The 14,266-nt window shown below is 44.0% G+C and overlaps 1 protein-coding gene across 1 annotated transcript in view; it reads right to left on the bottom strand.

The window, feature by feature from the left end:
* DPYD (dihydropyrimidine dehydrogenase) overlaps positions 1 to 9,663 on the bottom strand; it is a 367,931-nt gene extending 358,268 nt beyond the window's left edge. Inside the window, exon 1 of the mRNA XM_040610420.1 lies at positions 9,545 to 9,663. Coding sequence (XP_040466354.1) covers positions 9,545 to 9,583 — 39 coding nt within the window. The 5' untranslated portion in view covers positions 9,584 to 9,663. The remainder of the gene's footprint in view (positions 1 to 9,544) is intronic.
* Between the last annotated feature and the right edge of the window lie 4,603 nt (positions 9,664 to 14,266).

The raw sequence follows: 14,266 nt of genomic DNA, 5'->3' as shown, positions 1-14,266 counted from the left end.
ACAAATAATTGACTGCTTTACTATAAAGAACACTTAAAATTATTTTTAAAATGCCTCATAAATCCACATCGTCTACTTTATTGATTTCAGAAAAGTTCATTTTATTTCCATAGCAATATTCCATGATTTAAGCACTTAAAAAAACAAAAAAAAAATCACTTCTCAGTTTTAACTGTCAACGAAATATGCTTCATTTCAAAGATATCAAGAAATTATCACTATTCACTTTCAATACAAAGCCTCTTACATTTCAGCTGTCATTTTCAAAAAATCATACTGAAAATAGTGTTTCTAAGCAGAGTTCAGTTGCAGTGTAATAAGTAATAATTTCATCAATTAGCAGTATTCAGCATCCACTGAGAGTTCTCTCACTATTATTTTATTCATAGAGTCCTTTGTGGAAGTAGCATACTAAAAAGATCCATTTATCCTTCAAGGTTTTTCATAAATGTGTCATACATCTTAGAAAACAATTGGTTATTATTCTCACTCAATCTAAATAACTATAATAACTTCCAGGTGTAAAACCTCTTTTTATACTTCCAATCTTCTTTACTCACATTATGGGTCTACATTTTTAATAACCTATTCTAACACTTCTACCTACTTTCACACATGCATTCTGGAGTTTTGCATGGATGCTAGACATGCCCGGATGGCAGGGTAGTCAGCTTATTGTTAAGAGCAGAATAGAATTGGGTTTCATAGAATGCCCTTCACAATCAAAGCAAAAACAAGCATTTTATAATGAGCTAGATGCTAGTATAGATGCTAAACAGTGCAGTGGCTGTAAAGGAAAATGCTGTGATTGTTAAATTCAGCAACAGCTTGCTTGCAACATCTATTTTATTTCTCCTTTCCTCTGACTCCCTCCACATATTTATCAGTCTGTTCCTCATCACCCAGAAGGACATGTCCTGCCTCTGTTCTTTCATCTCAAGAATAAAAAGGGCTCCCTTCAGAGCACAATATTATAATTCCTTAATCAACTAACAGAAATACAATTGGGCAGCATGAGGACCTCTCTCAAGGCAGGGCAGTGAGCTCAGTGCAGACCATACAGCACAACCACAGATCCCCATCTTAATGAACATTAGCCCAATTTTCAGTGATGCACCTCCTACTCAGCAGCCTGCTTCATTCTCTCCAAGTTGGTCCAACGTTTTGTCGACCAAGAAAACCCTGGCCACAACAGTTCATTCCAACAGAAGTTGTTTTGATTTAAATAAGGCTTCTCAGAGCACAGCTAAAACAAATCACAACAAAGAACCAAGGAAAGCATGCAAAAATCTATTAATAAATAAACTAGGTACCACAACAACCTATCTGAAAATAGCACACAGTGCAAACTCAGTAATAAATATAAACCTAATGGCACTGCACTTATGACTAATACTTGAAAGAAGTGCATCACTAGGAAGATATTAACTAATATCAAACTTTCAAAGCATCTTACAATTTTTCCACCTCATTTCTACATTCTCAAAGTGGTATGCACAGGTACATCTATTAAAACAATGGCATACACCGGCAAGATATCTAAATCAGACAGTTTGGCTGCCTGGACACTTCTGTCTTTAATTACATATATAATTTTTTTTGAACCTGAAATTAAAATGTCAGAATGCACCATGATTGCCTTTAACTGATGACTACCATCCCATCTAAATGGAAATATTTAGATTCATCACCTAGATATTTTTTTAATTAGCTTTCAAATGAAGTCACAGGCAAGCATGTCTGCCTTCTCCCATTTGCACTGTTGGTGTCAAGTTGAACTGGAAAGGCCAACCATTTCAATGAACCAAAATAAACGTAATTTTAAGGTCAAGTCACTTGTAACACTTCAGGCAGCAAATGTCACACTGAAAATAAAACTGAACCTTGGCTTAAGCAAAGATGAAAGGTTTGGCATTTCAAGGACTTCATTGTGTTTATCACATTAAATTTACAAATAAAGTACCAGCACCACATATATTAACATTTATGATATTAATAAAGGTTTCTGAAACTATATGTATAAATACTGGAAGCATTATTAAAAACAAAATACTTCTACAGGCGGGCTGTAAGTTTCAAATGTAAATTTCAACCCTAATTTCAAATGGTGAAGTCTCTGTAAGACCTAACAACACTTAAAATTCCACATTTGCTTTGTGACGCATCTCTGACCACAGTAAGAGACCAGATGTTTCATAAGGTCTAAGCATTTTGACAGAGGGCAGAACTGAAATTGCCCAACTCAGTCCACAGCATAAGAAAACATGGATGTTGAAAAGTGGGTTATTTTGTTTGTTCTGAGACTACACATCAAAGGTAAGGGAGTATTTCTCCCCATCTCCAGCCTGAGCAACGTGACCCAAGCACTGGCCATCTAAGGCTGACAGCCTTATCGGACAGAGTAAATCACCCCCCATCACTCACAATGCATGCTAACACACTGACATCCTAGGGAACCAAAACATCTCATGGCTTTGACTAAGGCCTACCACTGTTTAAAGTGGGACCTCCATTTATCCTAAGCCTTCACAAATATACTTATGGGTTTGATACAGACATGCTAGTCATCTAGGTGATGCATTTCCAAGGGGAATAAACCCCTCTTCTGTTGTAAGGCTGTTAGGGAAGGTTACGCAATGATTTCTGAGCTGTCTTGGGGACAGAGTACTTATCAGAATTGCTTCGTGAAGAGATGCTTGCGTTCTTCCTACTTGCAAGGAAAACTGGATCCTCTTCATGTCAATCTAGGCTGACTATGGTGATTCTACTAAAATTTATCTGTCCCAATTTGACCTGGATATATCTGATTTTTTTATATTTACATTTTTAATTATGGCATTGCATTTAAACTGCATAGACCAAGATGACAAAATGTCCACCAAGTTCTGTGTAGCCGATCTCTGTTGGCACATTTCAGAAACTGATGCTCTGCACATGTAAAGATGTCAGAGATTTTTGCTGCATTGATCATTGAGAAGAATTCTGCCCTTAGTATACAAATGACAGCAAATGAAAAAGAAAAGATTTTGGATAAGATGCCCACACAAATGTCACCCTCTGAGCTTCTGATAAGACATTTATGACCAAGGTTTTCCTAATCCTAAATGTTTGATTTCTTTGCCAAATCACATACTTGCCAAAGTCCCAAATAAAGGCACAAATCCTGCTCTTCTCAAAGGCAACGTCACAGAGCAAGGAGCAGAGTGTGTAACATTGTACTGATGAAATAAAAAAAGGAATAGAAATCATATGCTAATAAGAGGAGGGAGGTTGCCTGGCAACCAGGGAGGGAGAGAAAGCAGTTTTTGATTTGAACTCTGTGCTGTCAAAGGGTTAGCGTAGCCAGAACAAACAGGACACGTTCAATCCAGCTTGTCTGCACCCACCAGGAATTTCAGCTTTTCTCAACATTTTAAGTAGAAGTGTGTTCCCAACTCAGAGCCAGCTACATCTGTGTTCCCTGGGTCATTTTACTAACACTGGCAAAACGGCATAGGATAGGATGGACAGCAGATTTTTTAAAAACGTCCATTTGAAAAGCAGGAGCACATGCCTTTGGGTAGCTCAAACTGCATTGTGCATGTAGCCTGGCTGGGACAGAGACAGCCGTGCAACCTTGGGTCCAAGCAAATCCCAGTTCATCAGATACAGCCACAGCCACACCTCACTCAGCTGCACTGAAAACTGCAAATTCTGCCCTGCTAAAACCACACTCTTCAAATGCCTCTCAAAAGACTGCCCTGCACCACTGCACTCGTCACATCTGATGGACAAAAACCTGCCTTACAGATCTCAGCTTCCTATATCAACGTGTAATTTTACTTTCTTAAAAGATGTAACACTCAGCAGAGGAAAGAATAAAATTCAAGTCCAATCTAAAATATAAAATGATCATGAAATCCATTTACATAACAACAAGGAAAATTAATTTCAGTTCCTTCTTGTTTTCAGAGTCGGTAATTGCAGCGGCAACTCTTAAGTCCCAGCCATAAGAAAAGGTGGGAGTAGCAGGTCTTATTTTAAAGACCTTCTTACAAAAAGAGTAAAATTTTAAAACTGTAGAAAAAATTTGAAGTTGAATTCATGAGTAACATTAAAACTCAAAAGTCAAAGGAAAATGAAAAGCACAAGAGTCAGTTTTTCATTTTTCCCAGTATCATTATTTTGGAGGACTGAATTTCAGTGCTACAATTTACCAGACTATCAGCACTGGAGGCAAGATCGTACATAACTCTTTGAGCATCAACAGGGTTTGCATGTAGAACATGAAAAGATGAAATGTTTCATACTGAAGACTTTCCTTCCTACTTGCCAGACCAGGTTTTAAACTGATGAGTAAATCATATTGTTCAATTCTCCAAGATAGACATGATAATTGTGGTCTGTAATCTTCCATGAGGTCTTAGTAATCATCCTATAATTGCTGTTCCACTCTGCTAAGATTTTACTACAACAAATCCACTAAAACAATGAAAAGAGCTTGAGAAATTCATTAAACAAAAATAGCTAAAACAGGAATTTTTGTTTCCTCACTGATTGCTCATTAAATGACCCTAGGAAGACACAGCCATCAATTTGGAACAGCCATCTGATCATCACGGCAAGCTATAAAGCAGTAACTTAAAAAAAATTCTATGTATTAAAGCTCTGTTATGGAACTTCAAACAACTAGCAGGTATCTACAACAGAGAGAGACACTGTTATAATTGGGACTTTTTAAAATAAAAGTTTAGCCTAGATCAAAGAAAGCTAGCTTCAGCTATTTATTCACATAACCTTTGCTTGACAGTTTTGTGAGCCATGCTGACTAGTAGGATTCCCTGCTATCTTGCTGGAGGTTTCCCATGCTTTTACAGTATTCTTTGTTTTTCAATCCTTGCCCTGCTTCCCCCTTTAGAAGACACTAAACTTAGCTCTCAGACATAACTACCTGCAGTCCTCCACTGTTGTGCGTTTGTATTGGGAGAAGAATAAGCCTCTCAAGTGAAGTTTGCTTACCTTGCTGTCATAGCCCATGTCTTGTAGCACCCGCTAAGTACATATCCCAGGGAATGAAGAACCATCACTGCTAGCAAATCTGCTACTTTGAGTGGTATGGAAACTGCAGGCTGTACCATAAAGCTTCCTTGAGGCTTAGGGACACTTCCCAGGTAGCCATTACATGCGGCAAGAAGCATGTTACAAGAAGTCCTGTTCTCCCACCTACCCAACCCAGGAACCAGCTGCAGCCCTTGAGTTCAGGTGTGCGATCTGTACCCTTCATGAGCTGCTCAGCCAGGCTATAACCTCATTCCACCTTCATTAGCATCCTTCAGAGAGCAGTGTACATCTTGCTGCTGAAAAAACTCAAAACCAACACACACATGCCTATTATGCCATGACGAACTCGCGGAGCCTCCTGTGTCCTCACTAAGGTCAGCACCCAATGGACACAGTCCGGCCCTTAAACATTCCTCGTCACCCTGAAGTTCACATATTTTGTAGAGCTTTTGTCCACAACGGGCAATAGGAACTTATTTATACCTATGTATTGCACCACCACAGAAATAAGAGTACGATGTATGAGAAGCACAACAAATGTTAGCTTTCTAAAGTAACACCAAATAAAGCTATATGGATGAATTTTATAGCAACTTTTCAAGCAAGAAAATGTGATTTAAGAGCCATCTATACTTTCTAAAGCTAAACGAAGAGAAAGCTTGACACAGTTACAGTGATGATGTTCATGATATTTTATATGAAAGTGCCTCAAATTTACCCTGGTAATTCTCAGGCAATTCCCAGATTGCTGTTTCAGAACACAGCTCTAGCCCCTCACACCTTTCCTTTCATTCTTGTAAGTCAGGCATCAGTGCTAACATCTGAAAACAGCTGTGACAACATGCTAGGTACCCAGCTGCTGGCCCAGCAAGGAATTACCCATTCATCAACACCCAGCTCCCCTTTAAACATTGGAAATAGATGAGTCAGAAGGAAAGTTTGATCTGTGAATATCTGCCAATATACTCTCTATCTACTGTAAGAATGATAATGCTGTTTCATTCTAAGTTGGGGTGTGTGTGTGTGTGTGTTAATTTCCTAACGATGTTTCAGGTTGGAGACAACCGTGTGGCAAAGCATCTCTGCTCTGCTGAGAAGTCCCTACCAAGGAAGGCTGGGAGACCTACTCCCACTACCTGCAGACTGGATGGCAAAGAGCTAGAAAGTATCCACCACTCAAACATGACTAAATGAGATAACTAGAAGGACTGCAGAGAAAGACTGGAATGCAATCAGGAAAACATAGTACACAGAGAAGAACAGTATTAAATAATGTCATTCAAGGTTACGTGATTCTGCATGAACTCAAGAAACTAAGTTAAGATTCTGCTCAGGACTTCACAGTTTTGTCATTCATTGATTTCTGAGTACTTGATCTGACAACTTTCATTCTTTAAAGAACCCTGAAGTTTCCAATAGATAGAATTATATATGGTTTACACACAATAATAGTAAAGAATCAGCTAAAAAAATAGAAGGGGGAACGCAAAAAAAAGGAAGACTTTATTTCCCAAAGTATCATTGTTAAAGGTCTGTATGAAGCCTGTAAACACTATCTGGAATTTTAATGTACATGTAACACAGTTTCATGTTACAAGTTAGAAAGGGAATGCTGCCCTCATACCTTAGATTTCAAAATTTCTTATAAAGAGAAGAACAGAGAAGCAATAAATAAAAAGCCAAGAGAAGTCCTTGCACCATACATCCAAGGTAGGTATTTTCACCTACAGCAATTCTGGAAGCCTTTTGTTCAGACTTTCTGCACCAATGGAGTGTTCTCAGCACATTTTGATAGAGTTGACCAGATTCAAAAAAAAGGCAGTGCTTTCGTTTTGTGGGGTTGGCAGTAGTCTGGGGGTTTGTTTTGGTTTTGGGAGAGGGGATTGTTGTTGGGTTTTTTGCATCTGTTTGTTGGGGTTTTTAACACTGACATTTTTTGGTGAAGGCCCTACACTTTAATCACAACAGTACTAGTCTTCCACAAGTTGGAAAGCTAACTTTTAGAACAAGATTACCTATGTGATTTCTCCATTTTCATGAGTTGGGGTGAAAGATTTCCTCAGGAGCTGAAGCTGCTGGCTAAGCCAACCAAGGGAGATAAGATTCCTCAGGGACAGCGTACTGGAATTTTTCTATTTTTAAAATAACTTTGGGAATTTACTTGTGATTTTAGCTACTTCTGGCACAGATTCTTGGCTCCTCTTTAACCAATAACATCAAGTCTTTTTATCCAGCCTTAACTATCTAAGTAAATGATAAAGTAGTACCAAGACTCCAAAGGTCATATTTAATATTTTAATTATATGAACTATGTTTGAGATGGTAACCACTGAGATAAGTTTCATGAAATCATTCATTCAGTTTCTATACTTTAACAAAGAAAGTGATCAAAACATTCAAGTTTTGTAGCCAGTGTTCATGTTGATAGATCTCTCCACTCAGCAACCAAATTTCTGAGAATATTTATCTACAATGATGTAGGCTTCGCTAATATGCACTTTCCCTACTTCAAAGAAAAAGATAAAATACATTTTTATTGAAAATACACAACTTTTTTCCCTCCAGAAGCAAAATAAATAAATATCTATAGAAAAAGAAAAAAATCGAAGTGCTCCAATTAGACTATCAGTAATTATTGATATATTCATCTGGGAGACAAATCATACAGTGACTAAATTTATTCAAACAGATGGGGAAAGGACAATACATTTGGTTAGAGGTAGACAGCCTTGATTTCCTCGCTAATTTCAATGAGTGCTGAAAACAAAAACACAGGAAGATACTGACCTAACTTTCTGGTTTCAGCCTGAGAGTAAAGCAAACATTAGTCTATTTCAAAATCCATCAGTTACTCTTCTAAATCACGCAGTACTCCATACTATTACCAGCACATGATCCTACAATGATATACTGTCCATTGAATCAGTGATACATATCTAGAAATGCAAAACAATGTAATCCCAGAAATATTTCACATTAGGAATTTGAGGAAAGTACTCAAAAACTAGTACTGCCAAAATCAAACTTTTATAATAGAAAAATAAACTTCACCACTTGAAGAAAAATCCCAGATTGGCTGCTCTGGAAACACTGAGCTGGTAAAAGACAGGCAAGCACCGATTTCATACCGCTGTGCCTCCCTAACTGCCAGGAAGACCTCTACAATAGAGCACTCTTCCTGTCCATTCCATGTTGCAGGTCTATCAGAGTATCTGAAAGAGCACTTCTGGTTTCCAGTCATGGTTTGAGCAGCAGCTCAGTTCGGAAAGGGACTGGACACAAAACCTCAAGATGAGCATGGATGACAAAACTCGGTCACAACTGACCTAAAGGTGTATCCAAGCAGCTTCCACGTACATTTGCATATTATGACTGGGCCTTCAACGAGCTGCAATAGTCCACCCTAAACCTAATATTTTAAACTTCAAGGTACACCATAGCAAGAAGTCACGTCAGGCTGGAACAAGACTACCAAACTACAAGCTGGTTTATCATCACTCTGTTTTTGCTAGACTCTCCAAGAGTTGAAGCTTACAGCCACGTACAAGGTCCTCTGAAGTGTGGGAGAAGCTACCCTGAGACCCAATCATGCAACTCGGCTACCGTCACCAGGAGCTCACCACATCACACCGCACTAGCCTTGGCCCCGCTCCACCACACCTCGGCCTCGCACCAGGCCACGTCCTACAGCTTCTGAGCTCCCAGTCCCACCCGCAGCAAGGAGCATCATGCAGGAACACCGAGTGCCACAGGTACTGGAAGCCACTTGAAATAAGGGTGCTACTCCTGCCATCCTGCTCAGCATTCCATACAACTATTTTACCCCCAAGACACACGGTGCGGCAGGTCAACCCAGCTTGGCCCGCGGTGGGACTGTGCGGGCCCACGGGCAGCGGCGGGCCGCCGGGGCTGAGACCGGGGTGCTGCAGGAGGCAGCCTGAGGCCCGCGAGGTCGCCCAGGGTCTCCTCAGGCCACGGCCCCCGAGCAGCCCTGCCCCGCTGGAACCCTGCCGGAGCCGGGAGGGACGGACCTCACCGCGGGGGACCGGGCTCGCCGGGTCCCAGCCCTGGACTTCGCCGGCAGGGAGTGACAGGAGGCGGCGAGAAGGGGAGGCGCCGGCACCGCCTCCCTCGCACCCCCGCACACCCACGGCGGTGCGGCGGCCCCGCTCGCCGGGGCGAGGGACGGGGACGCGGGGCGGGAGCCGGAGCGGTGCCTCAGGCCGCCGCCGCTGCCCCGGCGGCCACCCCCGACAAGGGCAGCGGCTGCCCGGGCGGCAGGTCAGCTCCCGGGGCCAGGGCTGGCTCTGCCCGGCCCCACCGGGGCTGCCCGCGGCCGGGAAGCGCAGCGGAGCGAGGCCCCGGACGCCGCCGGCAGGCAGCGGCAACAGCGGCGAGGCACTTCCTAAGGCAGCCAAACTTTGCCGGGCGCTCCCGGCCGGGCGCCGCCGCCGGGCAGAGCCCCCTCCCCGCTAGCGACAGTCCCGGCAGGGCGAGTGGGTACCTCAATGTCCACCGGGTCCCGGCTCAGCACACGAGCCATGCTGTCCGCACCGCCACCGCCTTCCCCCGGCTCCCCGCAGTCCCGGAGTGGAGCGGAGCGGAGCGCGGGAGGAGGCGGAGCCGCCAGCCCGGACAGCAACGCCCAAGTGGGCGGGCGCCCCCCGCGCCGGCCCGGGGCCGGAGCCGAGGCCGCCCCGCCGGGCAGAGCCACGCCGGGCCGGGGGCGGGCGTCCCCGCTGGGCGGCAGCGCTCGCGGCCCAGCAGCTGGTCGCGGTCACGGATCGCGCCGCCTTACCTCGGGGCCGCGGCGGGCGTCGGCGGCCACCGAGGGGCGAGGAGGCGGCACGGCAGCAGCCCTCCACAGGGGTCACGGACCCCATCCCCCGCCGGGAAACGGCCCCTCGGCTGCAGGCCGAGCACGGCGCCGCCGTGGCACTGCCGCCGCCGAAGGGCGGGGGCCCGGCGCCCTGCTTCCCTCGCCGAGGCGCGGTCGGCACGCACGCCGCGGCCTCCAAGGTCACCAGCTGGTGGAAGGGGACGCGGGGACAGGACCGGACCTCACCCCCGCTTCATGGAAACCCCACGGGAGGAGCTTGCGCGCCGGGGCCGCGTCCAGCAGCGCCGTGCCGAGGGACGCGGCCCCTCTGCCGCGCAGAGGCAAGAGGAGCTGTGCCGGGGTCGCACACACCTTCCCGGCGCCGCCGGCCTGTCACTGAACCGTCACCCGGCTCCCCCCAGGACAGCGAGCCCTGCCTCAACCCCGGAGAGTTCCCGCCTGGAGAAGCCGCCGTGCCACGATCGAGTGCCACAGGCAAGCGGGCTGTGCCAGGCCCCTCTGTGCGCTCATCAGTGCCTTTCCTCCCAGTCTTGTCGTTGTTTAATACCACAAACAAGATTTATGGCATCACTGAAATAAACATTCCCACTGCAACATGCCTACAAAGAAGTTCTGTCTTCCCTGCTGCCTTAAAAAATAGCAAAAAGCCAATATCCTCCATTTGAAAAAAAAATTAAAAAACCCCAAAAAACAACCACTGTAACATCAGTTTCTAGATAGCACTTCCACGTAACCACACCTATGATCCACCAAAATATGATTTTCCCACCATTTCACAAAAACAGCAGAGTTTTAGTTATGACCAAACTTCGGTTTCCCTAAGTGCATGCCAAACAACCTCACGGGTTCTTTCTCCTCAAAAGACAACCCCAGCTCTGGTCTTCGACATGCTCTTTACAGCAATAATTTTTATCCAGTCGGCTTTCATTCTCCTTTCTTTATTACAGCATAAAAAGGATTTATTAAAAAAAAAAAAAGTTTCCATCTCTTATTTACATGAAGCCTGAAAAGCTTAAGTAGATTCTGGACACCAATGACCCTTTGGATGCAGTAGAGAACAGGTGTACAGATGTCGTAGCACTCTCCAAACTATCACGCTGCAACAAGGTCTTTTACCATCTCATACCAGCACACTCTTCATACAGTCCCTCTGCTGCCTTCTCCTCACCTTGCCTCATCCAGGGCTCGCTCTCTCTTCTCTTGCTTCTTCCTCTCTCTGCTTCTTCCTTGGCTGCTCTCTCTTCATTGGCTCTCAACCACTGAACAGAACCAGCCACAGCTGCACCTTATCTACACCGGCCAACCCGACACCCCTGAAGCCAGCCCACAGCTGTATATTATCAATACTAATTAACCCAGCTTCATTCCTTTACATACAGGTTTGCCTTTTCTCTTCCTTTCATGTCTCCAGAGAGAATGCCTGGCAGAATAGCATGGGAAAGTCTTTGCCTCGTAATTATTTTATTTATTTCCATCTTTGTAAATGAGCACTTATAAGATGCCCAGTGGAGATTTTGTTTCCCTTGTAAGATGTGGAGAAATAAGGTTGTGGTCTTCCGTGTCTCAAGTGAGAGCTGTGTTTTCTCAAGCCTGCTTCAGCACCATTGCATAACAATTCTTGTTGATTACAATCACCCATGCAAAGCAGTTAAAGTGTCGGCAGGAAAATCAGAAGCAGGATCACCTTCATTGGTAGTACTTATCTCTAACAAAACCAAGAGACTTTGGTTCATTTAATTAATACTGACATTGCTGAGCAGCTCAGTGGTCCCTGTTGCTAGCTGGGGAGTTTTCCAGTCATGTTTGGTCTTGACTGTAGAGGTACATTAGGCCCATAAGTCAGTTTCACAAGGAATATTTCCAAGTATATGAAATAAACTGCTCTGCATCCAACCATCTACAGTTTGCATCTATTTGTTCTAAAGGAGCAGTTACGTTAGAGACTAACAGCAGCCACTGGACTCTCCAGCTTCATTCTGTCATGCCAGGCTTTCAGCGGTGACAGATAACACTTTTGAGGAACCTCCAATTTTATTTTTTTTTGAAAGTGTCACCATACACATTTTCTCTTTTGCTCTGCAGGTTACCGCTGTGTTATCTACGAAGCCAAACAAACCTGACACCTGTAGGATTTTTGCCCTCTGGAACCAGTGAAAAGTAACACCATTTGAATTTTTTTTTAGTTTTCTTCCTCCAAATGAAGCAGGATGTATTTTGCCAATAAGTACAGGTCAGAGAAAGGCATTCAGAAATCTAACTGTACCTTGCTTACCCTCACAATTTGTATTTTTTGGAAGAGGGGGCACCTCTTATTTCCCCTCCCACGTACTTCTCCAGGGGATCAACTTACTGCTGGTAAGCCATGGCAGCCAGCCAGTCTTCCTCAGCCTGCTGCAGTTTGCCAGCTTCCCCCAGCAGTTCAGGAGGGCTGGCCTGATCTCTGGATTCTCAGCTGTGGCAAATAGTGCTCTTATCAGCACTGAGCATCTGCACAGCTGAACTTTGTTTCAGGAAATAAATGAGCAGAAACAGGAGGCATGCACAACAGTCATCAGAATACAAGTATTCCCGATTTTCTAAAGCAGAAGTTACAAGAAATTTTAATAAGAGAAGTGTTACGCAGCCTAAATATAGTTTGGGAGTTTTTTCTGAAGAAGTACTCGGGCTCTGATTTTTTTTCTCCCTCCCCCAGCAGGGTTTTGAAAGCAGCAGAAACAGAGCAGTGATGCTAAAGACCTAACTTTCACTTCTGGCATGAAATGCTTTTGAGTCTTGGTTGAGTTACAGGCCTTTGAAATTTGCCATTAACCTTTTGTTCCTTGTGCTCTTCAGGTAGAATTTGCTTACATGACAAAGAAGTAATTGCACGTGAACTTTCTCAGAAAACCTGCAGGCACAGGCTGCCACCACAGCAGCAACCCTTTGTGCTGGGAAAGGCTGCCTCGCTGGGGGGGGCAGGAGGGCAGGGCAGCAGGGCAGGGCAGCAGGCAGCAAGTAAGGCCATGTCCTTCAAATTCAAACGGTTCCAGGAACACAACCTGCAATCGAAAACAAAAGATTAACTACTACAATGGCTGGAGGAGGAATCCATGAGTTTAAAGGGTAAACTGTAAACTCTGAAAGTTCAGCATTCAAATTCTGGCAGTGATGTATTAGGGAGCCTAGAGGTCCGAGTGTACTGACGTATCATACAAGCGACTCCCCACTTTTTCCTCAAAATTGTCCCTGATTCACATCAGTGCAAATACTAGAAAGACAGGACATTCCAGACTTTAATCTGCTGTGCAGTTGTAACTTGAATCTGATGGACAATCTTTATTTTTATTCCAGGACCAGTTTCCTCACTCGTTGCACATGACAGAGCGTGAGAGTTACAGTCCTACAGCTAGCATCTCCCAACATCTGAATGCCTCATTTAGCAACCCACATTACTCATTAAACTTACCAGCAAGTTTATCTGTCAGATTCATGGGATTCAGGAAAGTCTGAAGTGACCTCAAGGTGCTCTTTTACCTTCTTTGAGGACCTCACTGTGACGGTGCACAGATTTGTGTTTCAGTTATTTGCTGCTTCTGCCCTCCGTTTGACTTGTCAGCTCCCCAGTGCAGCAGTGTAAAGGAGATACATCCCATGTGCAAAGGGTCCAAGAGAAATGGGATTAGCAAGAAAATGAGTCACAGTGCTGACTTTCCCAGGACAAGGCAAATCACTATTAGGGTAAAGCTGAAAGAGGTAGCCGTACTGATTCCAGTGCCAGGTTCATCAACTCTGAAGTAATCTATGTTGCATGTCTTCACCGTACTGGTGTCAAGGAGGAAACAACTGTACACACGTGAAAGATGAAGTGTGAAAGGGAGAGGTTTTACTGCCCTGTTTCTGAAAGGTCTGTAAGAAAAGAACCATATGCCATCCTTTGTCATCCCTCATCCTGATCCAGAGAAGGGGGACTGGAATTCAAGAGTTAATTTGGAAAGAATTGCTCTCGCTACCTCTCCCAAATAGCAGCCTTGATGTTGACTTATATATAGTTACAACTTCATGCATTTCCTCACCAGTTTGGGGAAAATGCTCAACTTAAAACATTCACATTAGTGAAGAAGTTTACCTTGCCTTTCTAATCTGCTAGTTTACAATTAGATTTTCAGTGCTCTTCAGAAAGAGTAGCTACACAGGATATCCCACAGTATGCCACAGTACAGGAGTATAAATGCACTTCAGGTATGAGATATACATAATTATAAATTCTGTTAGGACGAAAGTCTGACCATTACTCAGACATAGCCTTTGGGCCTGGAATTGTAAAGCACAAAGAGATAAATAAATAACAAAGTGGCCACCATGTGAGCTTTGATAAGTGCCTAAATGCATTTTAAACTTAAACAAACT

Source organism: Falco naumanni, chromosome 11 (assembly GCF_017639655.2).
Source record: "Falco naumanni isolate bFalNau1 chromosome 11, bFalNau1.pat, whole genome shotgun sequence".
Lineage (NCBI taxonomy): Eukaryota > Metazoa > Chordata > Aves > Falconiformes > Falconidae > Falco > Falco naumanni.
This window is presented reverse-complemented; position numbering and strand designations above follow the sequence as displayed.